Here is a 27,687-nt window from a genome sequence, read left to right as displayed (position 1 = left end):
GCTTACAGAGTAGCAGCGCTCAGATATTAATAGTGAACAAACTATTTTCAGTGCTGACACACATTCGGTAACAGTCCGTGTCCTCGCAGTTCTGTCCACATATGTACATGTACACAGGTGTGTGTACTTGTACGCATACAAATGTGCATGGAAAACTACTTAGAATTTTCTTCCTACAAGTGACGAAAGGATTAAAAGCCGATTCAAATATCCGACTAAACTAAGGAATTTTCATATTTTGTACGGTTAAAAAAAAAGGTATTTGGAAAACTATGACAAAGATAAAAGTTTGAAAAACAACAAATAAAACTGAGAATAAAAAAAAATCCACATTTGCACCTCAAATAACTTTTATTTTGAAATGATCATCCTGAGCAAGTCACACAGCCCCGCCCCCTTTTTCTTTTATGTATATATATAAACAGTAAAAATATCACCATCTACTTTACTGCACTTGTAACATTTTGATTATGTTCCCCTTCAAATGCAATGAGTTAATATTTAACCTTTTATCGTACAAAATTCTGTAAAGCGGCCCTAGTGAGTTGATAAAGGTGGAGTCTGCTGCTGTTAGAAATATGTTGTTAATTTAAAAAACAAAACAAACTTTTTCAACAGAGCCCAACGTCTATGCGGTCATTGTTTGAATCAGCCCTCAGAGTCGTTATTTACAGCAGCTGATCGGACGATACGAGTTAAACGACTGCGTTACCGACGCTGCACAGCAGTTAAGTCGTACATTTTTTTCTCGTCTGTTAACTAGTTCGCCTTCACGATACGCGACTTCCCGACAGCAGGAATGACAGCAGTTTTTCTTGTGTGGTTTACGCGGTTAAAGTACAGCGCTACGTTAGCTTGCGCCGCGCGAAACCAAAACGACGGCATTTTGGCAGGAAGTTGCACCGTTCTTATCTTTAGGTCGGCGTTCACATCACCAAAGATCCCGAGAGACGGAGCTTAAAACAGCTAGCTTATTTTACACATTTTTGACCTCCGCCAAGAAGGTATATGTTTTTGCCGGAGTTTGTTTGTCTGTCTGTTTGCAACGTAACTCGAAAAGCCACGAGCGGATTTGGATTAAATTCTATGCCATCTAATGCTATCACCATTTTTAGTTGCTAAAAAGGGTCGCTCCCTTGGTGGAGGTCTGCGCTCTCCGAGTGCTTTTCCAGTTTTATATTGGGATGTGGGTGGGATGAGAGAAAATTAAGCAAAAAGGTGAATATGTCCAGTTACTGCAGGTGTAGAAAATCAGGTATAGAATTTAAAGTTTGGCTTTAAAACAGCTATGGTGCTGTTCATTTTTGCAGACGTTTTTCCTGCCAACATGGCGGTGCAAAAAAAAAAAAAAAAAGCGACATATGAAAGAGCAAAATGTCTGGATGTATTTTTTCGTCAGATTAAATTATGCTGCTGGAGTCACATTTTGGCAACGTTCAGCAAACTATCGTGCACAGTTAAGATTCTGCAGACATTTTGACTCACCGCAGAGCCACAGAACCGGCGAGCTCAGAGCATCCCTCTCTTCGCGCGCTTCCCTCTATTCCGTCCTCGACTCCACTTTCAAACACAAACACCCGCCGCTCAAAGTCTATAAGGACAGGAATGTGAAACTGGTGTGGTCACAGTCGCTTTAAAACGGCTTCTTAAAAGTAAACAACGGCGTAACATTGTAAGTCGTCACCTTAACTCTGGACCACCGTATTCCACTGTAAGGTAAAACACTGCTTTGTTAAACTCGTGACAAAGCCCTGCATGCCATTTTCACAGTGAGGATTAATTATGTGCAGATATGACAGGGGTTAAATGGCAATGCAAAGAAATTTCTTAGCTATAACGCATTGTGCGTATGATTCTACAGTACATTGTGCAAACGTGACCATTTTCTAAGGCAAATTAACTAAGGAAATAATGAAAAGATGTTAAAAAAATCGATGTTATTTGCGGCCCGACAGCTAAGTGTGACAGATGACGGACGATTTTCACACTTTAACTTCACAAAATAGCTTCGAAGAACACATTCAACCATTGACTGAGGCTGGAGGATACAGTAATTGGCATGTACAGTCAATTCAATGGGTTAAAAAAAAGTTGTTTTTATCAAAGTCAACTTGTGGTGCATTCATCACCAAACACCGACTCAACAACAAGTCTGGCTGCAGGATCAGCTGTTAACTCTCTTTGAGCACTAAAAAAAAAAGGGTTCCATCATGAAGAAGTTCCTCCACACTGCACAAAAATCACAAGGTCTTTCCTGCAGCACTTCACTTTAATTCTGTTACGGGGGGGGCGGGGGGGATACAGGATAGAGCTAAACTAAGACCCTGAGCATCACACGTTGGCAAACCGGAATCGTCTGTGCGGAGCAAAGTAGTTAGGGCAGCAGATTGTGGCTGCAGTCGGGCTGAGGACTTGTGCAGGCACTGCTGGCGACGCTGGACCCGGGACTTGGCGAAACAGGCAGGCTGGAGACCGAAGCCACTTCCCCGCCGCCCGCGTCGTCAAGGGAGCACTGGCTACGACTCACCACCACCACCGCGCTGGATGAGAGGATAGGGGTGCGTTCAACGTCAACATTTTCACTTTTACGGAACGAGAACAGTTCATTCAAACAAAGAGCATGCATTATTTAAATGTAAAATTCATTATTAAAAAACAAGATTTCTGATTGTTTTAGCTTCTAAAATGTGAATATTTTCCCTCATTCTTTGCTTCATATAACAAAGACATAATTTTAGCTTGTAGAAAAAAACAAACACGTAATATTGAGGTAATACTCTTGATTGATATTATTATATTGATATTTACCAAATAATAAACCTGTATTTAATCCTTTTACTATTGCTATGGTGGGTACTATGGAAACAGGATGTATTTATTACCTTAATACCACTTTCCTACCATATTGTTACTCTACTGCAAGCGGGAATCAAGTGTGTGTGTGTGTGTGTGTGTGTGTGTGTGTGTGTGTGTGTACCTGGACTGACTATCAGGGTTTTGCTGCTGGGGTTCAAACTTGGAAATGTAGCTACACTTGGACCACTACAAAACAAAAACAAAAACATGGCCACAGAGGCAAAAAATAAATGAAACATAAATCAAGTCATTTTCTGGTCGTGATCGTCCTCGTTTGATGCATTTACTTACGACATGAGCAGGTTCGCCGGTTCCCAAATGGACGCCTTTCTCGCAGAGAGCCTGCAGCTGAGCGACACCTGCACGTACGAGACAACATTTGGTTTAACTCTGTGTTTTTCCTCTGCCCCTTTGAGTCATTCTCTGTTTCAGTATAGGAGGAACCTTTCGTTCTGCTGCTCCAGTGTTTCTGCTCCCACTGATCCATGAGGATGTTGAGGTACCGCGGACACTCGAAGAAGCGGAGGTAGCGAGACGACGTCGGCGACGGGAACACGCGCTCGAAGTCCCCCAGGCGGTTCATCTCGTCCTCGCTTTCGGCGAGCGTGCGGACGTCCTCGGGAGTCAGGATGTCCAACACTGTGGAGCGGAAGCCCTGACGGAGACGGGAGGGAGACAGTGAGCTGCTTTCACTGCTATATAACTTCGCTTTGCTTTCATTTCTGCTCGTCAGTGTTCGTTTACCTGGTCAGCGCAGCGCTGCGTGACGTAAAACGCCCGTTTAACCTTCTCGTCGGGGGACAGCTCTGGTTTGCTGGTTCTCTCCCTGCTCCCTTCACACAGACTTCAAACAAACAAACACACACTTGATGTAAAATTTGCAAGAGCTCTGTAGGAGATGAAGGAGATGAGTTCCCCTCCCTACCTGCTGGTGGAGCTAGAGGTGCTGCTGCCGCACGTAGCGACCACGTCTTCTCTCTGCGGAATACGAAAACCGGCCAGGTTCAGGAGATCTTTGATCATCTGGCCTTTGATGGAAATGTCCAGCTCTGAGTTGGAATGGAGGCTAAAAATAATACATTAAGTTATAGCATGTTTTTTTTTTTAATGTGTATTTGTGTGTGTATGGGTGCTACCTTGGTGATATGTTCACTTCCAGGATCCACGGCTTGAGGTCCTTGTCCAGCATGATGTCGAAGCCGAGCAGCTCGTGGCAGCTGTACGGCGACCGGACGTTCGACTTCAGCGAGCTGGTGACGTACGGCTCAGACCTGGCAACCGACAAAACGGGAGAAGGAGAAAGGCCGGTCTATTATTCCACCGTTATCGTTTCAATACATTTACATCCACGTCTGGGGTTACTGGCCACAAAATTGACAATTTCATGTTTCCACACAGTAATGACTATGAGTTTTATTCATTATTTTGTGAACTCACTTCATGTTCAAACACCTTTCAATAGATAACTTCCCCAGACACACTTCAAAGAGGGATTTTCAGCCTATCACACTGGCTGATGTAATTGCCGTGTGGTCCAGTAGAGGGTGCAGTAAGCACAGTTGGATACACTTTGAATTTATCAACAAAAAAAAGTGATAGTCTGAGAATGGAGGTTTAATGTCTTAGTTTTGTTGTGAAAACAAAGGCAAAGGAAAAGGTGGAGAGCGGGGAATATCTAAATAACCTGTCACATAAATATTAACACAAATTTGACTTTTGGAAAAAGTGAAGGCCCGAGTTTAGATTTTGTTGAAAATCTCTATATCTCTACAGCTAAATACACTAAATGTTTCAAGGTCAATTCAAACACGAAAATGCCTGATATCTACTTTGACAACGGTGAGGGAAGTATCAGTCACCTGGGTCTTACAATATTTAAAAGGTACTGAGGAAACCTGATGACTTATTAAGTTGTGAAGCTATAGATTTAAAACAATAATATAAACAAGTTCTATTTCCCTATAAAAGTTATTATAAAGCTTGAGGTAGAAAATCCACTGGATTAATGAGGGGAAAACTTACGCGATGACGGTTTTGATGACAATGTCCTTAATCTTCTCCCATATCGGACCGGTGTCGATTCCTTGGGAACCAAGATAATGCCACAAGGCCTTCAAAGCCCTGGAAACACAAAATCACTTGTAAAAAGAACAACTTACACTAACTCAGATGGTGTAATTTTCCTATCATCAATGACTGTTGTCCATTTCACCTTTAATTAGTTTGGAAAAAGTCTACGTAACCCCAATAAGTATTAAACCCTCTATCTTTTCCCTCGACACAAACATAAAACCCATTTCTTGGTTACCATTTGTGTCCCTGGCAGGCCTTGTCGTCGCTGTTACTCTGGTATTCAGAGTTCTGCTTGTTGACGCTGTAGTTGGTCAGGTGGATGAACTTGTTGCTCAGAGTCTTCATGGAAGACGAATACCTTTTAAAAAAACAAAACAAAAGCTTTGTTACTTTTACTTTAACTTTCCTCCATCATTGAATTGGCTGCGGTGAAGAAAACGGACTTGCAGCTGGCGAATCGGACCAGGCCGTCGGTGAAGATGTAAATCCTCAGCGGGTCATAGGACGTCACGTAGACGTAGATCCTCAGGTCAAACTTGTTGCCGCCGATGAGGTAGGGCTTGTGGAGGTACCTGTGACACACACACACACACACACACACACACACACACACACACACAGTCAGAACAAGAACAAGCTGAATAATAATATTGTTGTGTTTTCAGGTTCTGGAAAAGTGGCCTTTTACCTCTGGACCAGTAAAGGTCTTTTCCGGGGCATCTGGCTCCATTTATGGATGACCTGGATCCCCGTTCCTCTGGCTGAAGCAGGCTATGAAGGGATAAGGAAATATAAATATGACACATTTTCAGTTTCAAGACAAATAAATCATTTTTCATTTACAATAAACTTGACAACAACTTGATTATTTGACATTCGCAGAACGTACGGGTTTGATGATCCACTTCTGCCGCGAGCTGCCGTTCTCCCAGGCTTTGCGGAGCTGCTTGATGTCCTGAGGGAGGATGAAGGTGCGTGGGAAGAAGCTGAACTCCGGCTTGCCGAAGCGCCCCTGCATCTTGGATAGATTTCGCCACAGACGGTCCTTCCTGCCAATCTGAAACGTCCCTGGGAAGTGGTTCAACTGGGACACAGACAAACAACAAATAACGCAGGGGTTAAATATGATTTAGAGGCTGATGGTAAATGGGGTTCGGGGTCACTGATAAATGTCCTTATATTTGAAGGAAAACATTAAATGAATCAGAAATACACTCTATACATATTTAATGTGGTAAACGATTATTCTAGCTGCAAAAGTCTGGTTTTAAATGGAATATGAACATAGGTGTATAGAGGCCCATAGCCAGTGTTCTAGTGGTACGTTGTGTTTGCTAATCAGTGACCCCAAACTTTTGAACAGTAGTGTATATAGCACATTTTTAGTCTTGATAGCCACTGAAAGGTTTATATCGTCTATTTCATAACCTCAATTCTCAAATGATCAACATCGACGGTGGACAGAATGGTTAGTTGCAGCTCTACAGATGATCATTTGATCATTTCACACACACTGACCAGGGCCTCCTACATCTCCAGTTTCTCACCTTCTGGTGCTCTGCAAGTGCCCTGAAGCCCGCGGACCTCATGTGGTGTCCCCAGCAGCCCAGCCAGTCATTACTTTCTACACAAATACAAAGATGGCAATCATTTATCACATCTTGAAATACAAAATTCCCTTGACGCGATGTCCCTTGGTTCTTCTTAGACCAATAGTGACATGCAAATAAAATTATATGGGGTTTAATAATTTGGTACCTAAGAAATCTCAAATTGCACAGATGGTTTCAAACGGTGCCAAAAGAGAGAACGCCTAGACATCTCTTTACTAAAACCTCTGTCATTTTACTCTGATGAACATTAATTATTTAAAAACATGTAACATTTAGATTGTGGTTCACTTACTCTTGGTGATTCTGAAGTGCGACCTGGCGATGGTGTGCTTGACCACGTTCGGAGTGACTGTGCTCATCTTCCATTTCAACAGTCGCCTTTGCTCCACGGGCAGCATTTCGACTGTGGAGGACGTCATGCAGAGAGTTTTATTACCATTTCCGGTATAGTATATTTAAGTTTTCCTACTTTTACCTTTATTGTTTCATAGAAAAAAGAAGACACACTTGTGCTGACCTTTCTCATTTGCTGTGCAGAAGTAGAGCGTTGGAGAGACTCGGGGGAACAAACTGGGAACCAGCGCCGGTAGCTCCTCTCGAGCATCTTCTGCCCCCAATGACATAGGCTCCTCAATACTGAGAAACAAAGAGAAGGGAAAAGTTCTTACATCTGTATTCGGTTTTATAGAATGCAGTTCATTTTAATCAAATCACTATCTAGATCTTTTTTTTTTCCACAAGAAAAGTCTGCTTTAAGTGAAGTTAAATTCTGTGTATATAACAAATAAAAAGGTGACATAGATTCAGCGTTAATCTTCGCATTTAAGAAGCTGAGAAATCAGGAAAACTGATCAAAATAGCTGAAAATTAAGATCTAGATCATGTTGTCACCACATCTCTGCTCGGCTTGTAAAGACTAAATGAGTCGATCGAGGTCTCGCAAAACAACAAGATTAAAAAGTAAAAAGCAGGAGCTGGGAGGGTTACGTTACTTCTAACTTCTAAATAACGGAAGCTGAGATCTAATCACACACGGGTTGTAACACAAGTTGGACACGGGCTGAGAGGACGCTCAAACGATCGTGTAAACAAGTCCTGTGGTGTGTGTTTGAGTTTGGGGTTAGAGTCGCAGCAAGTCTGGATTTTCCTCACACACAAAATAGCACTTGAAAATGAAATAAAAACACACTCACGTGACGGTCATAGTAAGGAAGGAAGACGCCTTTAAGGATGAAGCGAAGCAACAGGAGACGACGATTTAAATAAAATCCTTCCACCATTGACGGGCGCGTGCAAATACGAAAGCATTACACCCTCCAACTTACTCTATACTCTCTCTATACTCGACATACTATAGCTTTCAGGAGAGGGTGGAGAGCAGAAAGGTGGGTGGGTGCATGTAAATGAACACATACACAAATCAGCAGGTTGGGGTTAAAAAACAACATGTGAATACTGAATAGCGGTCCCTATCCGGAATCCGGGAGAATCCATCGGCTCCGGGACTTTGGTGGGGATTTCTAACTCGTTGAGGCCGTTTCCACCAGAAAACAATGGTGCACACACACACACACAATGGAGCAGATCTTTCCACCGTGCTCTAATGCTTTCAGGTCCCAATAACAATACAGTGAGCGAGCGAGAGTGATACAGAGATTCCACACACCGACTGACGGATGTGGATTTTGACGCAGTAGTAGTAGTAGTAGTAGTATACTTTATTAAATACACTGTGCGGTAGGAAAACCCATTTTTACTCTTTGGCTTTCAACCCAGTAGTGATTTTTATCAGTTTTATTGTATGACCTGTTTATTTGTGTTGTTTTTATACTTTCTACAGTATTTTATACATTTTATTCATCTCTGATGTACAGCACTTTCTTTCAGCTGTTATTGTTTATAAAGTATTACAAGTTAAGCAAGTTTTGTCCCTCTTAAACAGAAGTAAACGGGAATAAAAGGATGCGTGTGTTGAAGACAGCATATCTCACCCAGAGAGGCCCATGGAGGTTGTCGACGAAGTGTCATTGATGGAAGACGAGTCTGAATCTGATGAAAACACAGACAGGAAGCACTATTATCAATTGTTTACCAACTAATTACGAAGAACGAGCTGAAAAAAAGGTGATATCGAGCTCACTAATTACCAGCCAATCACAGAAGCTTACCTTCCTCACTGCACTCGTCGGGAAGCTCCTCCTCGACTCCATCCACCTGCATAACACACTCCTGTCTGGAAACAAACAACAACAACAATGGAAAAGAATGAGATTGGTGAAGGGAGAGTGAACGGAACTGAATCGATCGATCGGCCCGTTTCTTACCCCGATGTCCCCGGACGCCCCTCTGTTGGCGAGGGGGAGGAGGAAGACAGGGACGAAGAGGACGGCGACATGGACCCCGGCTGCCCCTGCTTGGTGAGTTGGATGGCGGAGATCTGGGTGGTCACAGAACCCACCAAGGTTCCTGCAGGAACAGAGGATTTCTGGTTAAATCCAATCCAATCCAACTTTATTTATAAAGCACTTAAAAAAATGCCAGAACACTGAAGCAGTGAATTTCCTTCATTGCCAAATACTATATCTCCTACTATCAACACAAATCATAGGAGGACATTGTTATTACTTGAAAACAAAGGTCTCGCTTTACACTCTTTCTCAAAAATAAGTCAATATTTTTGACGCCTCAACACAAAACTTTCACTATTCCAAAAACATTATTTCATACATTTTTATACATGAAGGCTCTAAGTAGTTTGAATTATTCACCTACCGTCAAAGCTGTTATAGTGTAGGTTTACATTTCTTTGGTAATTCTTTGTTCTTTATTCCTTATTTGAATTAACGGCATTACTAGACAACCCTGTATATAAAAATCAGCTCATTCACACTTTAATACTCCACACATTTGTGTGAATAATTCTCTAAAAAATAAAAAAAAATTACTGCAAAAAAACATCAGAGGTTCAGACTCAGTGGTCATACGACCTTTTATGCTTTCATCCTAGAGGTTCCTGTGACTGTGTGTTTTAAAGCAAACCAATGATTCTATTCACCTGGTATGACAACTGGCTGCTGCTGCTCCTGAGAGGCATCGGTCCTGGCACTGAGCAAGATTGGCATGGGGCCATTCCCTCCGCATATGGACGAGGTCCTTCCTGGCTCAATTTGACTTTGCTTTGTGAGCGTCTGGGGTTTGCCGTTTGCAGTTGCTGCCAAAACGGCCGGAGGACCGCCTCTTACTTGCAGGTGACTGCGCGAGTCTGTTCGTATCGTGCGGCCGCTTTGAAACCGACTGCACTTTTTCGCTAGCTTCGCCGAATGGCACCTCCTAAAAGCGGTCGTTTCTCTCGCCGTGCTTCGTTTTTGTACTTTTGTGCTAACGGGGCTGGGGGCATCTCTTCTCAATGCTGCCCCACGGTGTTCGCTGAGGGTAAGGCATGGAGGAGGCACTGGTGGCAAAGAGGAACAGTCTGTCGCCTCAAACTAGGAAGAAGAAGAAAAAAAAGCAAAGATAATATGAGATGTAGATGAGGCGGTACACCCATCATACCTACCTACACCCATGGATCATGGATACTCACCATTGACTTGTCAGTTTGCTGCAGAGTGGATTGTCCTTTGATGAACAGGTCTTGATTGCAAACTGGCAAAAGTGGATCCAATCCAGTCCTGCTCATTGGTGAAACCTTCCCTGGATGCCGCGATGCGTCGACTTGCATGGCACTTGTCGGCTGACCGTTTAACCCAACGTGGCATTCTCTCTTGGTGACGGAGGGAGAGGCATTGGTCTCCATGAAGCCACAGCCAGCCTGCTTCAATCCTGTTGCCGGCGCCTGGTTCGGGATCTGGATCCCATTGGTACGTTGTGGCAGGGTTGGAGACCCATCTGGCACAGCGGTGACTTGGCTCTGGGTGTTGCTTTTATATTTGCCCCCGTTCTCCCTAACAGAGGCCTCAACTGGTGTCTGCCTCAAGGTGGAAGAGGCGAAACTTGAAAGAGGAGGTTTGGCTTGGTCCTTCTGCCTAGAGAGCTCTAGAGAAGTCTGACCAAAAGGCATCTTAGTGGCCACAACTGTCTTGGCGAGTGCATTAACAGAGGCTGTAGTGGTGGAACCCTGTGGCTTCCCCCCACCCCACGGGGAGGACTGGTTGGTGGGCATAGCACCACCACAGTGACAATGCGGTTATTTGTGAAGGCCCGCGTTTCTCGACGAGGGTCTCAATTAGAGATTTTAGGGAATTAACAGTCGGTGACAAGCACTTTAGAGGAGAGTATTGTCAAAATGTCAGCTCCGGCTAAATGGAGTTGTACATTTTCTAGACAGACTACAAGTTCTTGGTGAATCCGGACCAACAGCACTCATAACTGCCACCACAGATGCAGTGACGGCAGTGCAAAACTTCCACCAGGACACAAGTTTAGATTCTTGGCAGCAATGCAGGGATGTAGTCCTTCACATGAGGCTCAGACAGGAAGGCACGTGAGGTTTGATTTTATCCTGAGGCAAAGTGGTTCCCACTCTTAACAGTAGCACTGAATAGACTGACGCGAGGCCAGTGATGGGTCAATAAGCCTTGTTGATGCAGATTTAGCCAGGTGCTGTTATTTCTCCTTTACTCCATCAAGGATGAAATGTCGAGTCTCTCAGGCTGTAGAGTCCATCGATTACTCCCATCCTCGTCCTGCTCCTCAGTTGCTTCCCAGGAGGTTTTGAACTGTCAGGTGAAGCTACACAAGAAGAGAATCAAAGTCAGTCTCGTGATGGAGAGTTTCATATTCAATTAAACCACTGATTTGTTAAATATATACACACACAGATGCATTTTAATACTCTTATTTGGTGTCATCTTTTAACTTATCTGTACTGTATATTGTGTGAGCTTTTGTCATTTATATTATTCTGTCTTTCTTTAATTATTCTGTGTGTAACAATAACAAATGTTGCTCAGGATGATGCTAAGATTTCCATTGTCTCTAATGACATATGGACCAGTTTTTCCCTGTCTTTGTGGGAATGCTTTTAGACATAGGGACTTTTCTAGACATGTTATGCACACAGAGTTCGGTCTATCATTAGTAGAGACACATATTAATACTTTATCAATAACTTCTCATTTCATTCAGACTTGTATGGTCTGTAAAAATGTCAGTGTTTACCAAACCTGGAAATGATGTTGTAAAATGTCTTATTTCATCCACAAAATAAAATCATTCAGATTTAATGATTTGTTTGTTATACGTAGCGAATAAACCAGAAAATCAGAACATACTCAAACTGCTTAATCGATTATCAGAATGGTTGACGATTCATTCATTAATCGAATAATTGTTGCTGACCTACTTCTGTTATCACAACAATGGCTAACACACATGTATAAATAATGTTTCTTTTATTTAAACCACAAACAAAATATATAATATATATGATATATAATATGATACCTTTTCCTCTGGGTGACGGGAAGTGTGTTTGTATAAAACATTTAAACGTTATCTGGTTAAATATCCAAAATGCAAGTGCAGTAGAACTATAATAAATTAGTTAATAATGGCCATAGTTAGGTACACTGTGTTTCTAATCGACCCAGTATATATTATTAGTATTTATACTCTTTTTCAACTACGTGTTGTCTCATTTATCTCTGCTTGTGTCAGAAAGAGCGAGTTTTTTTTCACGCGTGTGTGCTACATGCCGCCACACACTTTAGCTTAGCTTTGGCTAACAGCACTAACTTTGACGAACAAGGCTGTTGTCGAGTTCTTTTATTCCACATGCTGTCGTCAGTTCGAGCCGAGTCTGAATTTGACCCGCATTTGAGGGGAAAACAGTGTCATCATCATCCACATCCCCGCGGTTTCAATCACCACGAGCTAACAGCTAACTCTCTCTATCTCTGCGCTGCGCAGTCCGTCCAATGAACGTTAGCTTGACAACAACAACAAGCGAACACAAACACTGTTGCCGGGCGGTTTTTTCCCGCTTCACCGACGGTGTCACGGTGTAAAGACACAGCCGCGCTGTCGGTTTATTAAAAACATTCATACCTACTTTGTTCTCCGGGGTGTCCTTAACGTCTCGTGTCGCTATTTTTGGCGAACAGCTCCACGTTTCTCACGGGTTTCTGACACTGACTGACGGCGTTAGCTGTGCAGACCGAGTGACACATCGGAGCCGAAGATCGTCTATTGGAGCCGACTGTCCCCGTTGGACATCGGGACCACAGCTCCCCCTCTGGTAAAGAGCTGCAACTGCACCACCAACATTTCAATGAATTGGTGGTCTCTGCTGCACCTTTTTGTACTTTTTATTAAAATATTTCACAATAACTTAATAATAATTAACATAGTACCATTATCCACATAAAAATAATGAAAAAAATACTATCAAAAGCCTTCATTTGGGGCAAAAAAAAACTTAAAATCTGCCTTAAAATGACTAGTTTTCTCAAATGTTTACCTAAATACAGCGATTAAAATGTTATGAGTTTTTTTACCACAAATAAAGGGCAATTGCAACCAATAAAATGCAGTTTTCCCTTACCAATCAGTGATGACAGTCCCTTTTTATGCCTATTCATGATTCTAATATTCCTCTTTTACCCTTTGAAAGTACTAAAAAAAGGGGCTATTACAATCAGTAAATTGCGTCATGTGTTGTTGTTTCCCATGTTTCACCACTAGAGAGCAAACTGGAGAGGTGACTGTTCCCATAAATAAAGACCAATTTGCAATTTGGAGTCTTTACTGCAATTTGATATCCTTTCTTCTTCCGCTTTTCACTTCTTTTTCCACATTTTCCCATCTTGTATCCACTGTATTTGCACGACCCAAGACATTTTTATCTATTTATTCATGCACTTCAAACTCTACGGTTGTTTGTTTGCATTTTTGTTTTATTTGCTTATGTGGCAAAGATCAAAGATCGGGGGGACAGTAAAGTTTTAACCTAAACTATGACCTCTATTCTGGTCCAAATCCGCTCGCTCTTTCTTTGCGTGCACCCTGGAGTTTTCATGTCCTCCCCTTCTTTACCTCTGGCATGTCAGAATGTGTGTGATTGTGTGTGTGTGTGTGTGTGTGTGTGTGATTGTGTGTGTGTGTGTGAGAGAGAGAGAGAGGGAGAGAGAGAGAGAGTCAGATAAAGGGACCAGAGTGAGCAGACTGAAGCTGAGCAGTGAGAGCAGGTTGAGCAGCAGCAGCAGCAGCAGCAGCAGCAGCAGCAGCAGCAGCAGCAGCAGCGGTACGTTCCCCTTGTGGAAGTGGACAATCTGCTTCTCAAGTGCGACTGTGAGGGCAAAGAGTCTCCTGGACTGAACCGACTGCTCCCAAAAGAGCAAAGAAAAGAAGAAACAGGATCCAAGTCCACCCTCCCCCCCCTCCCCCCTCATTCATGAAGGACATTTTTCTGAATCCCGTGGATGATTTTGCCACTTTCCAAAACCCAACAGTGAAGCCTCAAGCTCAAGCTTGCTCCAGCTTTTTTTCGCCGGGGAATAAATCATTCCCACGAGGGGAGGCAGAAGAAGAGGAACAAGAGGAAGGGGGAGGAAAGGTCTTAAGTCATTCCTTTTTTTTTTTTGGATAAATTGCCCCCCCCCCCCACCCTCCCGCTGTGAAATCTAGAAGAAAAGAAGGAATTTCATTGATGAATCCAAAGGAGGATTGTTGTGGTCAGGTGCAAAGGAAATGTGAATTTGTCAGAATTTGTGAGAAAGGTCTTCTCAAATCCACTTAAAGGACAAGGAAGAGACATAACAAAACATCTCTATAAAGAAGGATCAGACTCTTTTTGTTGTTTACTTGAAGGAGAGGAGGAACTGCATGCACCTGTCATTGCCAGCAGTGAAGACGTAAAAAGAGTGAAAAGTCACACGACTTTACCAGAGGAATAAAGGGGTTTGAAGTCAAAAAGGATGAACCAAGAGCAACCGCAAGGATAAAGAGTAAGGACGAATAAAAAAACTTAAGCATCAAAAGGATAAACAGGTCAAAACCCCACGGTTTTTTTTTGGCAATGAGGCTCCTGCTGCTTCTCGCTGCTCCGCTCACCGTCCTCGCCCTGGCCTCTGCCGGCGGCCTCGTGACCCCAGGCCGCCTGGAGCGCTGGGCGCGCTCGGGCCTCCAGTCCCTGCAGCGGGAGCAGCTGGAGCGGTGCCTCCTCCGCGCCGTGCCCTCCCTCTCGGAAGCGGAGTGCAGGCAGCTCGCCCACCTGCCGCCGTCTGCCGTGGCCGTTTACGCGTCTGAGCCGCGGGGTTCTGCAGGTACGGGGATTTGTTCAAAGATTGTGGCACATGCCAAGAAATTCAAATTAAATAATGTCAGGGTTTAGGGTGTATTTCTATTTATAGTAAGACAGTTGTAAAACTAATCACAAATGGTGTTCCACAGGGATCCATTCTTGGCCCGTTTTTGATTTACATTTTATGTAGTAATAATTATTTCCCCAAATATACATTTTGAATGGTCATTTTTATGCAGATAATATACAGCACATTCAAATTAAATGTCAGGGTCCAGGGAATCCACATAAGGACATAAACATGTCTATATATGTCATAATAAAGGAATAAAGAGGGTAGGGAAATGTGTTTTTTAGAGTTAAGATAGTACATTAAACAGATTTTTTATTCACATATTGCAATTGGTTTTGACAGATAAAGATTATTTGTATGGCTTCGGTGTGAATATTATTTATATATTAAGTAATATCAATGGGATAAATGATGTGATAGGTCTAAAACTTGTCACAACAAAATAAAGTATTTAATCACTTTTGGTGATTATATCATGTTTAAATTAATTATATATAAATATACATTGAGCATGATTTTTTTTCTTAGTACTTATATTTTACTATTAAAGTACACTATGGTATTTCTGTGTATTCCTACCTTATAAATAAGGGCTGAATCAAAATTGTATCAAAAGTCGCAATATGGACTAGTGCATTTTTCAAAAAGTGCAATATTTCGTCAACCCAAAATGTGTCAAACTGTCATTTTCGATCAAATATTGTCCTGAACTATACACATCATGTTCTACAGATGAAAGAAAACATCTTTGTTTGTCGCAAATGTGGCCAAATATCACGCGGTGATCATTTTAAATATGTCATTCAAATGAAAATGTGAATAATGTCTGTAAAAATAACCCATTGCATTGATATTGCACGTCATATCGCAGTCAAAATAATCACAATTATATTTAAATGTATACATAAGGTTTAAAGTTTACAGATTATTTTCTCAGAACTCTACAAAATAAGTCATTAGTATACTTGTACACGTCACGCTTCCCGTCGTTCCAGGTAACTCCGATAAAGTCCTCGCCATCCTGCCGGACTCCGCAGGTGGCTCGGCGAACTCCAAACTGAGAGGGGGCTACGGCGTCGGCCAGCTGCTGAACCGAGGGGACGGTCCGCGCAGACACCAGCAGCCTCTGACCGGTGGACCCGCGGCCCACGACGCCGTGCTTGTGCTGGACCCGAGCCCCGGGGAAAACTTCGGACACCCGGTGTTTCTCTTCTACGTGGACGTGAACGTGACAAAGAAGAAGTGTTCCCATCTGGACGGCATTTACCTCGGTGAGTCACCCGATGATTTGTTAAAGTGTTTGTCAGCGAATAATTGAAAATAAAGCAAATTATGTCGTCTATTTATAGTAGTTTTGGTAGCAGAAACGAGAGACTAATCACAAATGGTGTTCCACAGGGATCCATTCTAGGCCCGTTTTGAGTTACATTGAATGTAGTAATAACTATTTCCCCATTTGGAATGTTCATTTTTATGCAGATGATACACAGTAAATGTATATGTTGATATGCAGCGGGAATAGTGATTGTATTCAAAAGTAGTACATCCGTTTTTAACGTATTTCTGTTTGAATACATGCAACAAATATACAGGGCATACTGCGTGTGCCAGCGTAGACTGCGTGTGCAGCTAATAATTGAAAATAAAGCAAATGATATGGTCTATTTATAGTAGTTTTGGTAGCAGAAACGAATGTTGTGTTCCACAGGGATCCATTCTTGGCCCGTTTTGATTTACATTGAACGTAGTAATAATTATTTACCTAAATATAAATTTTGAATGCCCATTTTTATGCAGATGATATACAGTAAATGTATATGTGGATATGTGCATATGTACATCCGGTTTTTACAAATCTCTGTTTGAATCCATGCAACAAATACACAGGGCATACTGCGTGTACCAGCGTAGACTGTGTGTGCATTTGTGTGGGTATGTGTTTTAAGTGCGTGTGCGTCATCCTGGCATTTATTGAAGCAGAAGTGTGTAATATGCCAGTAACTGTATGGCTCATCGCACGGATATTTTCCATCGAAAAAGTTTTTTTTTCGACACAAGTACCCTTTCAGCACTTTTTACATATTACGTAAATTAGTAACCACCTAGAAATAGGAAATAGGTGAGAATTTGCTTGCTAATCACTTCCTTCTGGGGGGTTTGTTTGGTTCCACAATGTGTTTCCAAAATAAAATTCAACTTCTGAGGGTGGCAAACACCAGCAAGAATAAATTAGGCGTTCCATTCATGGTACAGTTAAATAGCCCCAAAGGACACGAGGGGAATGTATTATGCGTTGGTCTATAAAAGCAACATGTGTTAAAATGAATTAATGCCGACTTCCCCGCTGTGAGAGACGTCAGGTGCCAGATGTTGAGGTGAAATTGGCTTTGTGCTAGTCAATTATTTTTACATCCACGGAGCACCGGAACCCCCGCTGGGTCCCGCGGAGTTACGCGTAACCTAGGGTTTTGTAGAACAAAACGTTCCTTTCGACCTGATTTAACCTGTAGACGTGAGAGCGAGAGCGTGAAAATGGATGAGGGGCAAGAAAAGGGTGGGGGGGGGGGTTTGGCACAGAGGGAGGAGATAAAGACCAGAAAACAAAAGAAAGTTTAGTTCAAGTGTCCATGTTCACCGATCTTCACTCTCATCTTCAGGTGAGGAGTGTCTGACTCTGGCGTTGAAGGGTCGTTGCCAGAACCAGCTGAAACGTTGGCAAGCCGGGCCAGAGAGGCTCATGAGTAACGGTTGGCTGACAGGTGGGGGGATGCTGCGCGGCGGCACCATTAGCGGAGGAGGTGGAGGAGGAGGCCGCTTGGTAGAACGGACAATCGGAGGCCTCTGTGAAGTCCACTTCCTCCCACTGGTGGTTGGAGTTGGAGACGGCAACCGGACACAGAGACTCAGATGTGTTGGTGAGTAAACGGGTAAATGGAAGATGGGGCAACACCCCAGGACTGAAGGAAATCATAGATTTGACCTGCTGTCCTACGATCCAGTCAGAGTCAAAAACCACATCAATCGGCCAGCGGTAATTATCCGCCATTTAGCAAATGATCCATTTCGTACACGTCTGCGAAAGATCGTTGTGCAAGCTTTAAGTGGTAGGGTAAGCAAAACAATATATGTGCCAAACAAGCCCCTGTGGGATTGTTAAAATCCACCTGAGTTGAGAAGCATTCTTCTTTTACTTTTCCAAGGCAGAGTTGTTGTTTTTTTTCCCTGAGTAAATATCATGTTCTGCCAAGACCACCCACACCTGCAGCCTCTGCCAGCAACCTGCATGGGAGTCATGAGAATAGCTTATGGGGGGGGGGGGGGAAAGTTATCTTGCTGTTATGGCAACTGTAGAAAATCCTACCTAATGTTTGCAGGAAAAAATATGAAGATGAAGTCTTACTTTATTTGCAGTGGTGTCCCCTTGACGTGACAGGATGCAGGCTCCGCTTTATTTAGATGTTGGGTGAATTGCTTGCTTAACCCTCAATCTCAAAAATGTGCGCTCCCTCTAGTGCAAGTGTTGTCCTGATTCTCAGAAAAGTTAAGTCGAGGGCCAAGTTTAAGGGCTGTATCGCCCTCAATATTGAGATTTTCCGAGACCACCCTTGGGAGCATTTGCTACCCAGAATGCATTGAGTGTTTTGCCAAAACAAAGATGGCGCCGAAAGCAGCGAAACGAGTATGCTACAAATTAGGTATTTTGTTTGTTAATAGAGATATATAAAATGATGAAAACCATTGTATTATCTTAGTTTAGGCACATATTATGGATTACTTACGTCATTGTTGCGTAACATTTATTTTTATTTTACAATCTTTTGTCAATAGCTGGCCGGTGCGGATATCGTTTACTTTACGTGGTATTTGTATAAGTGTCATCTTATAACTAACTGACAACCTAATAACTTGACTGACAAACGGATCGTAATAAATAATCCTGACGGCAACGTGTTCTTCTTCTTTTTTGGAGTTGACAGACTGGACGCAGCTTTCGCGTTATTCTGCCCCCTACAGTCTGAAGACGTATCTGCATTTAAGGGGTGTCCCATTTCTAAGTGACAAAATAAGCCTCAACACTTGGTTTTGAGGGCCAGTTAAGATTAAGGGTTGAGCTTGAGGGTTAAGTTGGGAATTGGAATTGGCCCGTTGTTTCCAGGTCAAGCACCTGTCCGTTTCTCTGCGACTCTGACACTTTTTATTTCCGATTTCAATTTCGTCTCCCAACAGAGCACGCAGATTTCGCGAGGTGTCCCCAACCGCTGCCCATGGGCTCTCCCAGTTTGCCCGACTCGAGCTGCGAGCTGAATAAAAACACCAGACGCTGCCACCAGCAGCCACTGGCCACTCACCTGTCCTGTCGCCTCTACCAGACCTGCGACCACGCTGTGCTCATCTCAGGTAGGACGGTTATATATAGTGTCTCCGAATGTCTGAAACCGCGCTTTTGATCCTTTCGCTAACCGATGTGCAGGTGGCTGGCGGCAGCAGATGACGTTCCAGCGTCACGTTCAGAATCTCCAGAGGTTTTATAGAATGCTCCGGAACAATGGCTTTCACAAAGATCACATCAAGACGTTTTTCGCCAGCAGTGGACAGCTTCCTGGTACGACGGTGTTCTTACTCGTTTTTCAAATGTGTGTCTCAGGCAAACAAGTTTTAGATTGCTTGAAGTTTAAATACTACTTTTTCCACTCTCTACCGCCAAAAAACAGACGACTTAGAGGGCGTCTACTCGGCAACGGAGAAATCGGTGATCCGCAACCACGTGTCCTACATCTGCAGGAAGCAGCACTGCGCCGACACGCTGGTTCTCTACCTGAACTCGCCGACGCGCAACGACGGCACCATGCTGCTGTGGGACACCAACCTCAATGGCATCGTAAGTGGCATCGTAAATGACACACATGATGAGCCATTACTGGTCTGATTAGAAAATGGTATCATAACTAATGGCAAACTCAAATTCAGCAAGTAGTTCTGAGAGTACACTCGGTATGATGTTTGCTACTTCCTACAGCTACGACACAACAAAAAATTCCATAATCGTTATTCCGACCTTTCTCTTCTTCTTCTTCCTCCCTCCGTCTTTCCAGGCCGACCTCAAAGAGCGATACTCGGTCAACGAGCTGCTCGCCGACCTCGCGGGCTGCAGAGCGACTCGCGTCCTGCTCTTCGTCGATCAGAGCTACAGCGGCGTTCTCTCCAAGAGGCTACGCGGATCCCAGAAACACCGCAACGTGGTGCTGATCCAGAAGCAGCCGCGGCACCCGAGTAGTCACCAGAACCAGAGGACGACCCTGGGCCCGGAGGACAGCAGCTGGTCCTTGATCGGCCCTGCTGTATGCCTACTGGACCACCTGGGCAAGGTATGCAACAAATGGACCCCTACAAAGGCCTTCACATACCAGAAAGGATATTCCTTTATCCATCCATCCATCCATTATCTACCACTTTATCCTCCACCAGAGGGTCGCGCTGTGCCTATCTCAGCTGACATTGGGTGATAGGCGGGGTACACCCTGGACAACCATTCACACTCACTCTCTACGGTCAATTTAGAGTGACCAATTCACCTAATCCCCATATCGCATGTTTTTGGACTGTGGGAGGAAGCCGGAGAACCCGGAGAAAACCCACGCAGACACGGGGCAAACTCCTTGCAGAAAGGCCCCTTGTTCCGAAGTTGTTCCAAACGGGGGCTTGAACCCAGGAACCTGGGTCTTCTTGCTGCAAAGGCAAGAGTGCTAACCACTACACCAACAAATGCAAAACACGCGCACGGTTTGTCCATTTTGGCTGCCGTATAAACATGGTGGCGCAAGATGGCGGCCTCCAAGGTCCTTGCATAATCCATACAAAAGGCTGGTTCCAAGTGTATTATTTCATTAACGGCTACTTAAACGTTACACACAGGGCATTTTACTTCTTTCATTTCCCTCTTTTCTTTCCCCCACTAACGCTAACAGGACGCGGGGACAGCTCACCTGCTGGAGCCGTGGGCGGGCCTTTTGAACGTGACGTTGGCGGGCGCCCCCTGCAACGCCACGCCGCCCCTGACCGACCGGGAGATGCGGCGAGAGTACCAGGGCTGCCAGAACCTGCCGACCGCGCTCTGGCACCAGAAACCCAACAGGAGGACCAACTGAGACCGACCAGGAGAGAGAGAATGACTTAGTGGGAGACGAGTTAAAATTGGACACACACACACACACTCACACGCACAGTGGACGATGTTTGTAGGGGTGTGTTAACGTAGGACTTTGGTTTCAGAGTGCACGGTGGACACCGGAGTGTGTACGTGTGTGTGTGTGTGTGTGTGTGTTTTGTGTCCTAACTCTGAACTCGGAGAGCGTAACCATGGCGATGACAGCTCATCCCATTGGGAGTGTCCTGAACACCATGTGAACTGTGTGCGTGTGTGTGTGTGTGTTTGTGTGTGAGCGAGAGACAGAGTTCAGCAAGAGGACAACCACTCTAGGAGTCTATTGCTAGCTTGCGCTCGGGTCACTGTGTGTGTGTGTGTGTGTGTGTGTGTGTGATCTCCTAGGCACTTTAACATTTGAGATCAATCATCTGCCTCTATTTTAATCTTGACAACCAGGTGTTTCTTCTTCTTCTTCTTCTTCCTCCTCCATTTCCCCCCTTTGCTTTACCTTTTTATTTCCCGTCTTTGCTCTCCCACTCGCGTCTTTCCTTGCATTTCTAAAAAAAAAAAAAAAAGTTTGACAAATCTCTTTAACACGGTATCTTTGGGGGGAAACGTTTGCTTCCGGTGTCACGATTGTGATTTTACATCCATTATTTGCAGTAGTTCTCGAGAATACGCGTGGCCCAGACGGCCGTGAGGTTTGTAGCCGCGGGACTCGTCAACCTACGTAACGGGGGGACCTCGGCGTCGTTACGCACTCACCGAATGGGGACCTCCGTGCTAACGGGGACATTTTTTCAGGCCCCCCTGCTGGTCATGTTTTAAATCATGATAAAAGTAACTTCCGGTGATTAAAAAAAAAAAAAAAAAAAGTTTTTTGTTTTTGTCAACAAGGGTTCTTGCATGTGTGTGTGTGTGACCGACTCAAGATAAAACATCAGTTTGCATGTTCATCATTACGATGACATGTTTTTATAAGAATTGTGGCAATAAATAAATTGTGAAAATGATCTTACACCAACATGAATGAGTTTATACAGTACGTGTAAAACTGAAAACAGGCGTAGCATATATTTCCTACATAGGAAATATATGGTACACCAGGTACATCATAACATCAGGGGTTTTTCTTTTAATTAAATGAATTAAATTCAAACTTTATTAAGGCCCCACAAACAGGTCCATATCAGATACAGATCAAAAGATGGCCTTTACTTTGGATTTTAAGTGTAAACATCAATATAATCTGAGGTTTTTTTCTCCTTTTTCATTCTATTTTTGACATTTTTTTCCATGCTGATGAAGAGACACGAGGTTGAGGACGGTCAGTCGGAACGTCGTCATCATTAAGACACGAAGCACCGTCCTCACTGCTGCACAGACTGTCCAATGGCGCATTAATAACGTCAAACGTTAACACATCCCCTCACTAACACGTGTAAATATGTGCGTACTTTGCCATTTTATCCCCTTTTGTCGTACTCGTTTCCCGCCATTCCAGTAACCGCACAGTACATACGTGTATATACCGCTGTGTCCGGTGTCTCCCACCCTGCTGTTTTATACTGATGTTTGCTGTTGTACTGACTTTACTATAGAGATTTTGTTTATTCAAGACATTTTGGGACATTGTGGACCGGACCCCCGACAAGCTGACATTGTGTGCATATCCACAGTTTGGAGTCATAATCTGTACAGAACACGAGGTTGTGTAATTTAGCTGAAATGTTTGTAGTTGCATGCGGCATCACAAAAAATCTATAGTCAATAAAGTACTTTTAGAAAGCAGCAACATGTGAGAGATTTATTTGTGTCTACTGTCCCGACGCTGTTGATTTACTGCCAGTAAATCAACAGCGTAGCCAGCTACGGAATTCCCTTGGAACACATGTAACGTATACATTATTTTTAAATGGAGACACGTGACGGGGAAATCTGGAAAGATGTTTCTACGGCTGACAAAAAACTATTTGACCAACGTCAGAACGCAGCACATCTTCTTCACAGAGAGAGAGAGATTCTTCCAGACAGAAACTTAAACAACAAAACAACAAGAATAACACACAAAAAAGCAAATGTTGCTTTAGTGGAATACTCCAAATTCTAGCTCGTAAATCGACAACCACCTTCAGATATTAACAGCAGTTGTGAACACAGAGTAGTTGGGATTTAGCTTGTTAAATATATATTTTGCGAAAATTTGATTATTTTTATAGTGCAAAACTAATATTTTAGGCCAATTTCCAAGGTATTTTTTTTTTTTTTGAAATTTATTTTTGACTTTTTTTTGTCACATTTTTATTATAGTTCTGACTTTTTTTTCAAGTTCTGACTTTTTTTTTTCAAGTTCTGACTTTTTTTTCAAGTTCTGACTTTTTTTCAAATTCTGATTTTTTTTTCAAATTTTGGAAAAACATTATTTTTAAAAAAAAAAATTTGGAAAAATTTTTTTTTGACTTTTTTTGTCACATTTTGAACGACACCAAATTTTGGACCTTTTTTTTTTTGGACTTTTTTTTGTCACATTTTGAACGACATACCGGTATGACTAATTTTTTAAATTTTGGACACATTTTTTTTGTTTTACTTTTTTTTGTCACATTTTGAACGACATACGTTCAAAATGACTATGACTAATTTTGCAAATTTTTGACAAATTTTTTTTTTTGACTTTTTTTTGTCACATTTTGAACGACATACCGGTATGACTTTTTTTCAAGTTCTGACTAATTTTTCAAATTTTGGAAAAAAAAAAATTCTCTACTTTTTTTGTCACATTTTGAACGACATGCCGCGCGATATGACACATTTTTGATTTTTTAAAAAAAATTTGATTTTTAAAAAAAAACTTTTTTTGTCACATTTTGAACGACATACGTATGACGTAAGACGTACGTATGACTTTTTTTTTCAAGTTATGTACTTGAAATACTATTTTTTTGCAGGAAGTTCAGTTGCAATATTTCTCTATAAAATATGAACACTTAATATACAATGAAAATACCACAGAGTGTCTTCCTTTGCCAGTTCTTAGTGGAATTGATGTTTGAAACTTGACTTTACAGAATCTGCTCCATGTTACTTTGCATAAATGCATCCCATCACATCTCATCACGCAGATTCCTTCCTGCCAAAGGCTGTTTATACTGATATGGTCATAAAACTGCTTTAACACTATTGGAATACAGCAAATAGAGGTCTTAAATTGACGCGTAATGTTAGCAACTGTGCCTTTCATATCGTGATTGAGTGACTAATATCGCACTTCATTTTATAAAAACGTGATTATAGCCACTTCAAGGATAGGAAGTAGGAAACGGATTAGTGAAATGTGAGTATATATAATGACTATTGTCTTGACTTTTACAGAAAATATGTGCGTGAAAAAAAACAAAACACATGGTGGAAAAGCCACAACGCTGTTGTTGTTACAGCGGTTTTAACAAGATGCAGTTCTTTGCCGAGGCGTTTCGCTCCCATCTGTCTTTCTCGCTCTAAACCCCCGGGCTGCTAAATATAGTGTTACCCCAAACAGAAAAAACTCTCAGCCCATCCAGGATGTTTTTACCAAAACACAGAGTAACCCAATCGCCTCTGCTTTTCACCGACTCAGGTGGAATCTCCCCAGAGTGATCTGGCCTCTGCGAGGATCTACTGCTCCAGATTGATGTGGTTCATTATAGCACAAGGTTTTATTTTGTTTTGTAACATGTAAATTTGAAAAACCACAGGCACATTTCCAGTTATTCCAGACTTTAAATCAGGCTAAATCAGGACTGCACACAAACAATAACGCACTATATTCTACCTTAACTTTCTTGAGCGAGATGAATTATATTAAGTTTTGCGCTCTTTCCATCCACATGGACCTATATACGCTATTTATTTTTCCAACAATATGAACTGGTTTTATTCAACTTCACACGTCTAATTGATTGTTTTGTGCATTTCAACCAAGAGCAAATTGGTTTTGAATCCCTTAAGGGCCGTTCCCGGGGGACTAATAACACACTATGTTATCTTAGCGTATCTCGTCTGCAATAAATCACGCTGCGGTCTGCTGGGAAATCTGAAACACGTGTAGGTAATCCAAGAATTCTGGATTTTTTCCGATTCTTTTCCAAAAAACGGTTCCAAACGCACCGCATGCACTGGTTTGCAGGGAACACTGGGAACAAAACATCTGACAAAACTAATTTAAATATGACTTCATTTGGTAAAACCTATATTAATTAAATTCAAAGTTAACTTGTTTCATTTAGGGGTTGCCCAACTGATGTACCAAACATTTCACATCTGACGACTATTAGTTGCTATACATAAACAGCAGTCAATATAGGATGTTACATTATGCTTACATTTGCTCATCTCTAATTATATTGTCAATTTGGTCCTGAAAGTTTGGGAAAAAACTTGAGGAAAAGTGACTTTATTTCACTCTCCTGTCAGAGAGAAAGACTCCTAATGCCTTGTGACACCAGAGCTGCTTTAAGAACAAAGTTGAGCTCACTGATATAATCTTGCAGACTTGAACCAACTTCACTATGAATTAATAAAAACTGTCTGGACTTGCCTGATGGGCGATGAAAGTAAGCACTGAAGTAAAATCAAGGATCCACAGAGAAATGGAGAAAAAAACGAGAGATTGGCAAGAAAGATGATATAGAAAAAGTGGATATAAATGATGGTCAATTAAGTCCAAATCTGATCATGCACATCGATGAGGGACAAAAGAGGAAAAACACCTTGCTTCCAGACATGCACATATGCACCGAGGTCTGTCAAAATCTCTTAAAAAAATTTACTCCAGACTTTTTCAAAATGGAAGCATATTGCATTCAGCTGAAAAAACACATTTGGTTCTGTTTTTCCTGAATTGATACGGTCATTTTTTCCCCCAATTTATTTTTCCGGCGCTGTTTTTCCTGAATTGATGAGATACTTGAGAAGCTTCCATTTGCTTGCCGAGAGCCCGACTGGGAGCAAACGCGTCCCATTTTGTGTCAGTTTGATCCGGTTCTATTTTGCTTTGGGTTCGAGACATTGTTGAGATGTTTTTTTTTTTTTTTAAATATCCTTTATTTATTATTATTTTATCCAATTTCTACCCTGTGGGTTATCGCATTTTGCAAATTGTTGTTATTTTAGCGACTATTAGTTGCTCCTACCTGACATTGGGACGTGATGTGAGTGAAAGTGAGCACATCCAATATAAGAAATAGACCACAAAGAATGCGAGAGAACAAGGTTTTAAAAACTTAAACCGAGTGTAACTGTGATCCGTCCCAGTTTTTTGACAAATGTTCACTGAAACAATGAAGAAGAGACTCTCGATTCTCTTGTTCGGCCTTTTCAGACGGAGTTGTCTCCGCATTGGACAGTCCATGTAAAAAGGCATGTCCCCCCCAAGGACAGGACAGGACGGGGCCCCCTGGCTTTGTTGAGTGGTGTAGTCCGACACTGTGGGTTTAAATTGACCCGTCTTGTGTTTACATCACAGTGTCAATCAAAAGATGAATGGGCCTTTTCGGACAGCGTTTCCTGCTCATGCCTGCAGGGGCAAATGTGAGCACTCTATGTGTGTGTTTTTAGTTGTGTTTGTGACCTCTTTAGGACCTTTTTTTTTTTTGGCATAACCAAAAGTCCTCACGAAAAACCAAAAAACCTGGTCCCGATACGAACTCAGAACCTCTTTTTTGCCAAGTTTATGGCTGGAAATGTGAATTGCGGTGAGTTTAAGGACAGGGTTGCGGGCCTTAAGTGGCTATGGTTACGGATCGGGAAAACCTCGCTTGTGTGACAAAGGGAAGTCTTCGTAGCTCCTATATCAAAAGATCGAACGCATCAGCAAGTTAAGTGACAGTTTCTGTGTTGTGTGCGCGCGAGTGTGTGTCAGGTCGTCCATCAGCCTCCGGGGGGGTTCTGGAGATACAGATACTAGGGAAGTGTCTAAAGGTCGGCGCACACAAAACACACTCCGAGGTTTTGATCTTGCGATAACGGAGCGCTGATGGACGCAAGGACGAAAAGGACGTTCAGATGTTTCCACACATTGCACACGCACGCACATCAGTGGCTGTAGCGGACGAGACGGACGAGGATATTAAAAACACACTTTTAAAACGGTTTTGACATAGTCGCGGCAGTGTTTAATCACTGGCTGGAATGCGATCAGAGGTCTCTTAAATGTAATGAAACACTTTGTTTATTAGCTCGTGGGGCGGAAAGTGTCTGATTGATTGTTCAAAGAATTCATTAAGTTTCGCGATCTGGCGCAGCGTGGGGAAAAGGAAAGTCCAGAACGTGTCACGGGGGAGACGCACACGAGAGGAAGAGGAAAAGTCTCCCGCCAAAGGGCCGGACTTTGACCAATCAGAGGGGGCGCGTTGAAGATAGTCCGTAGTTCCGTTCACGCTACAACTGAGCTGCTTCGCATTTCCACGTGTCCATAGTTGCGTTTGTATTAAAAAAAAACGAGGATCTGCGTCAGTCCAGCGTTCCACTTATGCGTACTCATGCTCAGATTCCATTCGGCCCGTGAGGAAAATTGCCGTTTCTGTTCGGGGGCTGCAAAGATTTTGACACGTGACGAAAGGAATCGTCGACTACCGACGACAGCTGCCAAAGAAGGCTTTAAAGGAGAATGATTTTTTAAAAAAAGAAGGCATTTTTAAGGCTTTTG

The 27,687-nt window shown here is 42.7% G+C and overlaps 1 protein-coding gene across 1 annotated transcript; it reads right to left on the bottom strand.

Moving 5' to 3' along the window:
• Positions 1-2,309: 2,309 nt before the first annotated feature.
• Positions 2,310-8,766, bottom strand: ttll4 (tubulin tyrosine ligase-like family, member 4). The gene is made up of 17 exons (XM_083903292.1): positions 8,711-8,766; positions 8,534-8,591; positions 7,060-7,178; positions 6,835-6,945; positions 6,477-6,553; positions 5,819-6,013; positions 5,618-5,700; positions 5,373-5,501; positions 5,165-5,287; positions 4,879-4,977; positions 3,993-4,127; positions 3,782-3,922; positions 3,601-3,700; positions 3,301-3,511; positions 3,148-3,215; positions 2,978-3,042; positions 2,310-2,540 (listed from the first exon to the last, which is right to left on the bottom strand). Exons 1-17 carry the CDS (start codon positions 8,760-8,762, stop codon positions 2,375-2,377), a joined length of 1,932 nt encoding a protein of 643 aa, XP_083759418.1. The 5' UTR covers positions 8,763-8,766; the 3' UTR covers positions 2,310-2,374.
• Positions 8,767-27,687: the final 18,921 nt, after the last annotated feature.

The sequence above is a fragment of the Microchirus variegatus genome, assembly GCF_963457635.1.
Source record: "Microchirus variegatus genome assembly, chromosome: 16".
In the NCBI taxonomy this organism is placed as follows: Eukaryota; Metazoa; Chordata; class Actinopteri; order Pleuronectiformes; family Soleidae; genus Microchirus; species Microchirus variegatus.
Note: the sequence above shows the minus strand (reverse complement) of the source record. Positions and strands in the feature narration are given on the sequence as shown.